Source organism: Athene cunicularia (genome assembly GCF_003259725.1).
Source record: "Athene cunicularia isolate RWA chromosome 2 unlocalized genomic scaffold, athCun1 chr2_part1, whole genome shotgun sequence".
Classification (NCBI taxonomy): Eukaryota; Metazoa; Chordata; class Aves; order Strigiformes; family Strigidae; genus Athene; species Athene cunicularia.
The window spans coordinates 90855307-90865306 of NW_020799095.1; the positions used below are offsets into that span (position 1 = coordinate 90855307).

At 39.2% G+C, this 10000-nt stretch overlaps 1 protein-coding gene across 1 annotated transcript; it reads right to left on the minus strand.

Moving 5' to 3' along the window:
* Nucleotides 1–51: 51 nt before the first annotated feature.
* TSHZ1 (teashirt zinc finger homeobox 1) lies at nucleotides 52–4214 on the minus strand. The gene is made up of 2 exons (XM_026841416.1): nucleotides 4178–4214; nucleotides 52–3797 (listed from the first exon to the last, which is right to left on the minus strand). Exons 1-2 carry the CDS (start codon nucleotides 4212–4214, stop codon nucleotides 613–615), a joined length of 3222 nt encoding a protein of 1073 aa, XP_026697217.1. The 3' UTR covers nucleotides 52–612.
* Between the last annotated feature and the right edge of the window lie 5786 nt (nucleotides 4215–10000).

Below are 10000 nucleotides of genomic sequence, written 5' to 3' on the forward strand. Positions count from 1 at the left end.
TAAACGATGCTTCTTATTGCAAAAAAAAAAAAAAAAAAAAAAAAGCTCATTCATTAAAAAAAAATAAGTTCTGCTTCCGACACAGCTTTTATTTGAATTAAATGCCTTTTGTTTTGTTTTGTTTTTCTTTATTTACTTATTTAGTCACTGGGAAAGGCACAGAAATGCTATTACAGTTCTCAGAGGGTTAAAACTTGACACTACCAGGTTCTGTGACCTTTATTGTCATGGCAACTTTGTAATTTTAGGATGTCTTTTTATCATTGTTCTTTGTGTCTTTCTTTACGGCTAAATTAATGTCTCTCAATGGTGTCTCCCACTATATTCTACAAAAGATAGCTTAACATCAAGGACAGATGTTGAAAATAAAGGTCAGACTTTGACTCACAAAAAATAAAAACAGAAACAAAAAATAACCATGCACAGATCAGACAAAGAGCATATAAATATAACTACAAAATAAGTGTAAGAAAAACCAAGGTCCAGATAGGCAGTTCAGCAACAAAAGTAAGACTGATTTCAGAGGCTCAGGTCAGGCCTAGTGCAGTACTATGAAGAAGTTTAGTGCAATGTTCCTGTGGTCACTTGCATACCTGGCTGCTTACCTGGACACTATTGTTTTTCTAACTCAGTTACATAGATCAGATGGTCCTCTGGGGACTTGCCATGTGTTTTACTAAGGTGCAGTTTGACTGCATGCTTGCTTGCAAAAGTTCGGTTACAGAGCTTACACTGGAATGTGGAGCCTAAGTCCTCCTCAGCAATTCCAAGTGAGCCCAAAGTCTTGTTTGCGAGGACTTTTGAAACATTCTGCTGTTCTTGAATCTGATTAAGTGGCAACTTTGACAGATCCTTCAAACTAAACCCTAGGTGTGTCTCTAAGTGACTTATGTATGTAGAAGCAGTCCTGAACTGAGAGGCACAATCATTGCAAAAGAAAACAGGATGTCCTGTGTCCAAGTTCTTTAAAAATTTAGTTCCACCTGTCCTCCTTAACTGATACTTCACATTGGCCAGCCAGTGGCTAATTGTGGTCATGGAAAGACCAGTAAACTTAGAGATGTGTACCCGCTCTTGTGGACCTAGGTCCGACATAATATATTTGCCTTCTGGGGTCTCCCTCAAGCTGGAAGCAAACTGGGCTTGAAGGATCAGAAGATGCTGAGGGTTCCAGTTGGACTGTCTGCCCTTCCTCTTGTGTACTGGCGACAGTTCATCCAGAGCTTCCTCAAAACTGCTCCCGTCAGCATCAGACTTCTCTGACACGGTTGATGGAGTAGAAGACTTGGGCGTCAAACGCCCTGTGAGGTTCTTCACCATATCGGAAATATCCAACAGGGCACTCTCCCTTAGCGGGGACGAGGCAGAGTCAGCCACACTGGAAACAAGAGGTTTGTTTTTGGACTTGGTTAAATCAATAGGTTGATCACTGTTCTCATAGTAATATCGGTCAATAGCATCAGCCTGCTTGACCGGAGTGGTTGGGTAAATGGGTTTGTCCAACATGCTGTTGCTAATTTTGTACAGCATGGCCAAAGGGTCCAGAGAGGGGCTTACTGGCTTAGAAATTTTGCCTAAGTGGGTATTCATAATGGACTGTAAAGCGCTCAGTGGATTAATGAAGGATGGCTCAGGTGAATGATCTGTGATGATTCCTAAATTGTTACAGCCATTTGCAACCTTTGCTTTAAGTGGCTCTGTACCATTTGGTGTATGTGCTTCTGCTGGACTATCCTTTTTTACTTTCTGAACTTCTGTCTCAGAGCTCTTTTTCTGCTGTTGTTTGTTATTTATTTCTTCTGCTTTTGGGAAGTCCTTGTTTTCTTTAGCAGCAGGTGACATGGGTTTCACTGGAGAACTCTTCTCTTTCTCCAAAGGTTTTTCTTCCTTCTTCACGTTGATTTTACCTGTAACCTTCTCCACTAGTTCTTCCATAGCAGATACATTGCTCTTGTGAGGCGGGGGTGTGAGGTTGCCTGGGGAATGGATGAGCGCGTTGTGTTCCGACGACAGTGATTTTACACTGCTCGCATAAGATGGCTGCATCTGAACACTCTGCACCGTGGGCTGAAGGGGTTTGACTGTTCCCGGGAGCTGGTAAGCCGCATGAATACTGGGATATCCTCCCCAGGAAGGGGCTCCATTCTGAGCTTTGCTGATAGCTGTTGTCACCGTGTTCTCCAAGGATTTCAATATGTCTATTCCGCCTTTAGGACTATCATCTAGGTCCTCTTCTCTGAGGTACTGATACAAAGTTGTTGGCTCAAATTTCTCCGTAGAGTCCTCATTCTCTTCTTTAATCTTTTTCTCTGTTTCACTGACCACCACCTTTTCCTTCTCTAGGTCTTTCTTTTCCTCCAAGTTTGTAGAGCCTGCTGGGGAATCGGGCTGCTTTTTAATGTTGGAGGCTGGTAGCCTTGTGTGGGTGGTGGGTGGAAGAGGTATAGACTGTATCTTCTCCTCCACCACAGGGTCCAATACTAGCTGTTTGCCTTTTTTGGAAGCAGAATTGGTCACCTTCAAGAAATGACCAGTGACCATCATGTGAGCAGTGAGCTGCTGCAAAGTGTCATGGGAACTGCCACATTCCATGCATTTCAGTATTTGGGCTTTGCGTGCCTCAAACTGCCAAGTGTAGCTAGCACCATTTTGATAGCCATAGCGGTTGTTTGGAGTCACATAGGGGTTGGCAGTTTTCTGATCCTTTGCAGACTCACCCAGTGAAGCTTCTGCAGTGATCCCCGTTGGCTCAGGTGAACAAGGGGAAGCTAAGTCCTGAAGTGCTCGCTTTTTGGTAGAAGGGACCAATTTAGTGATGGCTGGTACTGGCTCCTTCAGAGGCACTTTCTGGTAATGCTTTGTTTTTATCATATGGACGCTGAGGTCTTGCAAAGATTCAAACGAATGCCCACAGTACATGCACTTCAGCACTTTTTGGGCATCCTCTTTGCCTTCCATTTCCATAAGTGATCGTTTTCTAGGCTTTGACCACCGTTTGGTCTTATCAGCTTCTTTATCTCTGTTGTCATCACGGTAATGTCCAGTTTCATTCATGTGCACTGTTAGCTCCACCAGTGTGTCATAGGCTGCACTGCAGTCTTTGCATCGGAACTTGCTAGCACCGGTGAACACAGACCCATAAAGTTTATTGTTTTGCCGGTAAAGCTGTACTGTGCTGAAAAGACTAGGCTCTGGGAGAAGTCCATATGATGAGGTCTGCTGCAAAGTTTTAGCTAATGCAGCTTGGTGCCAGTCATAACCTGAGCCACCACTGTTACTATTACTGTTACTAGTACTACTGGTAGTTGTACTGGTATTAGTGTTGGTACTGGTAGTGCCAGTACTCTGGGAATTGGCATTGGTGTCAGTACTGGTGGTGTTTTCATTCTGGCTGATTCCGTTGTTGCTGGTGGTTGGGTTGGATTTCTTTAAGTCCAAAGCTAAACTGGACCAGCAAGTCTCTGAAAGCAAATTTGCATACACAGCTTTTATTTGTGCCAAGCTGTCCTGTGGATAGGAAACATTGTCTGTGCACTGAGGATCCTCTTTCTCTTCTTTAGAGGAAGTGCTTTTGAAATGGGCCAGCTGATCGCTGTTTTCACTAAACGGCGAACCATAGCCTGCATCCTGATTAGTTGCAGTGCTGACTGGGGAGTTCTGGTAGCTTTGAGCCTCTTTGATCTCCGCTTCTTCATTGCACAAATACTCATTCTCCTGGATGTCCAGAGACAGCCCATCATCTTCCACACTGTCTTCATCTATTTCTGCTGCTTTCAGTTCCTCCTCAGGAACATATGCTAAAATACAGGAGGGGAGACAGGGGGGAAAACCAAGACAAAGTTATCGAACACACACATTTTACATCATTGCTGTACTAAAAGCAGAAACCATAAAGACAAATTTTGAAGATACATCCAGAAACCAAACTCACCATCACTCACACACTCCACCTATAAATCCACATACACTGTCCTGGTTACAGTTTGATATCACTGCTACCTAAGAATAAACTTTAACTTCAGCAGTAAAATATATGCCAGGACCACAGTAGATACCACAATATCAAAACCGTAATCAGACAAAAGAGCCTAGTAAACCAGGTTTTGTCAACTCAAAGAACAGCCTGGCACTGACCTATATTTACTGCACTAGATACGTGCAACACATTGCAACTGACCTGCACCCCTCAGACCTACTGGCTTGACCAACTCCATTTTGTCAGTGCTGCCTTTTCGGGCAAACTGGCTTTACAGCTTCAAGAGACATTTCTGTGCCACTAACACCTGACTCTAATGGAGCTATACGGGGCAAGAGTATCAGGTCAGCTGTTCCAGAGTGTCCTGGAGGCTGGCTGTACTGGGTCCATGTGAGAGCAGAACAGATTTCATTTTTACAAGGTAAAAGAAAAGCAAGACTATGACTGCTTTCTGAAATGGCTAGGATATACTTTTGCCTCCTGTTATGACCTGATGTGGGTCCTGCATTTACCATTTTGAAAACAGCAGTCAGAAACTAAAAGTAAATGTTAGAGATTAATTTTTTTAAAAGCAACAAACAAAAAGTTTGAGACCTCCATCCTACCTTGATTATTGGCTTATGGTAAATACAAAACTTTGCTATTGTATTGGTGCCTGGTGAAACTATATATTCTTACCAAACTATGTGTTTATCTATATCAAACTATTTTTTAAACTAGCAAATGTGATATTCATGAGCAGATGGCCATTACATCAAAACACATTTACTCCAAGGGCCCAATTCACAGAAGTGGCTTACATGTACCTAAGTGATAAATGTACACTTTCACTGCAAAGCAGAAAACGTACACATTTCCCTCCAGTTTTGTAAAAGAAGCTTAAAAAAAAAATCACAATGATAATGGAATGTAGATCATTTATAAGCATGTCAAGGTAGAAAACATGGCTTGTGAACAATTTTCAGTAACTGAATAAAAAAATGCCTCCTTGTCAAGTAAACTGTGCAGCAAGTGATGCTGAAATGCAGCCTATGGCCTTCCATGGTACAATACCGAAAGGAAGCCAGAAAAAGAGGCTCTTCTGCTCCTATGTGATATGAAGAAAATACATATTATCATGTTAACAAAGCTGAGGTCTTCTTCAGTTGAGGGAATCATAAGTACAAATTGAGCTTCTTTTTGTATACAGTTGCTAATATATTCCGAAACTTATTTTCTGAAAAAGAATCTTCTCTCATTTTAATATGAACACTCTTGAAACATCCTTTTTTTTTTTAAAAAAAAAAAAAAAAGTAACAGTATTATGGCCAGCACCACATTCTCTATTCACTTTTGCAATTCAGTCTTAATGCAGCCCTTAACTACTTCAGTCTGATCTTTTAAGATAAAGACCACCTAGTACTGGGGTAATGCTGAGCCTTAAGATGCCCACTGCATCTTTCATCTGTCTTCTAAGTATCAAAATATGTCAGAAGACAATTTGATCTTTTGTTTTTTTAAAAAGTGTTAAGCAGAACCCAATTCCTTACAGATGGGTCAGCCTCAGATGTTTTCTAATATGTTTAAAAGGACTGGTGATTACCAAGCACAATAGTAGTCACTACAGAAATCATCCCTGGAGTCAAAGGCCAGGAAGATGCCAGAAAAGTATTATAAAAACAGACAAAAAAATGTTATTAAAAATGCATTTAATACATAAAATGAAGAATAAAATACAGAAATAGTAAAAGAATAGTAAAAGCCAGTCAGCTTCCAAGTCTTACAGTAATGTGCTTTTGAAACACTGCAGGTATTTAGGCACCATAGTACCACTGCTGTTCTGAACTTTAGGTATGTAAGTAGAATTCATTCTCACAGCTACTGTCTAAGATCCCTTAGTTGTCTCATTAAACACACCTGCTTCCAGTCACTTCTAACAACAAAAGACAATACATTTTTAAATTTCAGAAAAGTAAAGAACAGTTACAGAATGGTTTCCAATTCTCAAATTACTTTTAAATAAAAAATAAAAAAACTCAAGAGGCCTAAAATGCATAAAAATGGACAGTTACCATCTGGCATTTTTATTTAAAAAAACACACCAAAACTTAGTAATGATCAGCAGACAGTCACCAAGTAAAAGCTGAAACTGAAGGGGCCCACATTCTGAGCTTTAATGAACAGCTATCTTCTTACTCAGTGGAACTATGCCAATTTTCTCTAATTTTCACGTCTCAATATTTTTAATAAATAGATGTAAGAAACTGTTGTAAGATGCTGAATGTTGCTATAGTTGATACAGCATTTTGTAAGAATCCATGTGAATTATCTGCTTACATCTCTTTACTTAATTCTAAATTGCATAGATATATATTTTTATAATTGCTATATATAACCATCTATATACCTGCTTAAGTAGAAAATCTAGTTGAGCCACTGCCCTTTTATTTTTATTTATTTATGACTGTGTCTTTTCTCTATTCTCACACTTTTGCACTTTACCATAAAAGTAAAAGGAGCTAAACCACACAAGAAATGTTAAAACTACATGAAAGGTCGGTGTTAAACTGTCAAAGCAAGGAAACTGAGTGTTAGGGTGAAATATCCATCTTTCACTTACTTTCCTAGTCTTAAGTTCTGCTGAGACTACTGCATGATTGAGTTCACCCCCTTAGCAATATATACTGCAATATAAGAGTGTACAATTGGTCAGGACTCTGATTTTCTATGATTTCAGAACTTAAGCCAGATTCTAAAAAACCCTGAATTTACATGATGTGCACACCCACGTCTGTACAGTTATCTGAAATAACACAAAGAAATGATGCTTCTTAACCAAAAAGAGTGTATTTTATCCAAAATGTTTAATTTCTATCACTGCAATCAAAAAGATTTTATTTAACTCCTTTAGTTACCATAGGATACACACAATACCTTTTCACTCAAGACTACTAATGTTTGTAAGATAAATAGCAGCTCACTCAACATATGGTATTTTGCAAGGTCAGTGCAATCCTGTAACTGAAAAGGTTTCTGTTAGAGCTAATTCAGAAGCATACAAAATGAAGAACGTTGATTTCTAAAAACATATATGTTTTACTGAAATTCTCACAGAAATCTGACAAATAAGTAAGCTTCAGAATTTTAAACATAGCAAAAATATTCCTGTTATAATTACTTGCAGAGACAAGTAATATTATTCTATGTCAAATAAAAGCGTGAAATGTTCATATTCTCCCCCTAAATTATAGCAGGTAAATCAACAGACAGACAGATTTCAGACAGCATATCCTTCTGTGACTGAGAAACTCTCAGAAATCTTCTTCAGCTATCCCTGTATCTGCAAAGCCACTGCTGGTCCTGAAACCATGCAAAAATACCACGAGCAGATATAAGCAGCGATCTTCCCCAGCAAGAACTATCCAAAGCAGAAGAAATTACAGAATATAATGCCATCTCTTCTTTTCCTTCTCATTTGGGCATGAACAGACAGGCAAATGCATGGTGGAAAAAGGGGAAAAAGCTTCAAATTCCAGACAACTAAAAATTAGTGGGAGCAGTTTGTATTTATTTTCTTCTTCTTAAGCCTTGCTAATATTTTCTGCTTATAAAATGTGCCTTCTGGATGCCAATGCTTCCCCATAGATATACTGTCATCTTTGAGCAGTGTTAAAAGCTGTGTATTCTAATCTAAGTGGACATGAGACGCTATATATTGTACATGTGAGTAGCGCAGCACATTGTGTTTGCTTCAGTGAGAATATTTACACTATAAATACACATCTATTGTTTGAAAAAGGAGATAGAGATCCAAAATGTAAGGATGTGGTTACAAATGTAAATATTCTCCTATGAAATCTTACCGTAACCTCGGACCGGTGCTTTTGAAGGAATCTGTCTCTACGGAGGTATTCTTTTCCATTCAAAAAGGGATTCAGAATTGAATACATTATTTTGAAAAGGACAAAAAGTAATGATTGTATTTGTTTTTAACAGTCTACAAAATTAAATGTAGTAAACTCTTCAAGACCCAATTTTAAATCCTCCAAATAAATAAATTTATTCAGAAGAAACTAAGTATTGAAGGCCACAGTTCAGTAAAACAATTGAATACTGAAATAATTTTCACTAAAATACTTATTTAATAGTTTCAAGAAATAGGGATGGGTTTAAGTCTAAAATTCTTCATTAAATCAGGGCCTATTCTAGGACTAAACAATAGTGACACGATGTGAATGTTCACCATTCTTCAAAAGATAGATTTCCACAGCTTCTAATATTTACCCAGCCAACAGGAGACAGCAGCTGCAGAAGTTTTCACAGTCCACACTGTCACCTTGCACAAACTGCACTCTAGGCTGGGGCTGACTTCCACTGCACACAGGAACATATTTCACATCTTGGCCAAAAAATGTACAGATAGAAAAGACAATCTGCAGCCACTCATCTCCCTCATTACAGAAAAACAAGAGGGAGAGGGGGAAAAAAAAAACAAAAAAACCACCCACATTTACAGATACGTTTCCAGAATACAGGGTCAGGAGAGTTTTACAAAAGAATCCAAAATCTCACATTGTGAGAGGTTAACATGCCTGCTGGAAGATTTGAGAATTTTCTACATTAGTATATACAAATGTTCATACAAAATTCTGGCACAGATACTACAAATCTGTGTGTGTGTCTGTATTACAATGTCACTACAGTGGAAAAATATGGCTTAGTTATGACAATGGCTGAGGAGCTGCACAGACTATCAGACAACCAAATAACCTTACTACAGTGGTTTGTGTCTTTCATTTTTAATTGCAGCAAAATGGGGGCAAAATACTAGAACTGCCTACCCTCTAATTCTAATGCAATGGGTCTGAGAACTAGATAAGGTACTGTAACAAGAACAACCTCCGTGCTTCTAGCAGGTTGAATGATAACCCTTAAAGGCATCCCATTAAAAACCAACAAAAAGATTCTTCACCTCTTTCTCTTCTCTTCTCTCCCCTATCCCCTTAAAATGAATGCTGCAAATTATTAGCCAACATTGGCAACTGGAGAACGAAACAGCTTGCATGCAGGTATATTTTCACAGTGATTCTAATCTGAGAAATTTACTTGCTCTTCCCCTTCTATCTGATAAACTATACATTCAAGCATTCTCATTAGTGTTCGGATCACCAAAGAGAGCTGGAGATGAATCAGTCCATCCACCCCTCCTCTCCCTGCTCTGTCGAGATTATTTCATTGAAATGTTCATTTTCATCCCTGCTGGCAACATTAGAATGGAAGTATTTAACCTGTTTCCATTACTTATACAAATTACCATTATGGGGTAGGACAGATGTTAGAATCATGCCACATAACTGACTTCCATACATTCTTTACAGGGAGGATAAGAAGAGGGAAAGCTGTTAGATCATATTATCCAGTCTCAATAATGTTCTCTCTGCTACCAGATTCATTAACTTCCAACATCAACGTTTCACTTTCTTTCTGTGTGAAAATGCTCCGTCTCCTTGAGCTCATTTAATTTGGAGCAGGAAATCTTTGTCAGAAATAATTTTTTGATCAGGTACTCTAACTAAGGGGTGAAGGGGGGCTGGGGAAAGAATAAAGAAAAGGGGGGGAAAACCCAACACCTTGTCGAAAATGTTATTTCTCTAACATGGATGATGAAAGAGAAGTCAGTTAAGATGCTGGTACTCAAAGATGGCTGTCACTTCAGATAGGGGATGGCACGACTCACCTAGACAGGTGACGCTTTGGTGGAGCAAAGGCTTGCTGCATTATTGAAAGCACCAGAGATCAGGATGACAAAGACTGTAGGCCCAGGGTGCCTGGGGCTCCTAGAGAAGTGACTTCAGCAGGCACATGGATTTCAGCCTCCATTTGCATCACTAACTAATAGTGAAGTACAAAACAAAAGTTCGGTGATTAAAAGGCAAGCACGCGGGTACAGAAGGCAAATACTCCCAGTCACCGTCAGCAGTAACTTTCTACTAATTTTGAAAGAACAAGGTAAAGGCTCATAGTGCTTAACAAAAAAAAAAAAAA

Bases quoted from the DNA above. Each gene is read 5' to 3' on its own strand.
- TSHZ1 (XM_026841416.1), bottom strand. From the start codon at position 4,214: ATGGAGTTGGTCAAGCCAGTAGGTCTGAGGGGTGCAG. The intron at 3,798-4,177 runs GTCAGTTGCAAT...CCTGTATTTTAG, and splicing joins AGTAGGTCTGAGGGGTGCAG to CATATGTTCCTGAGGAGGAA.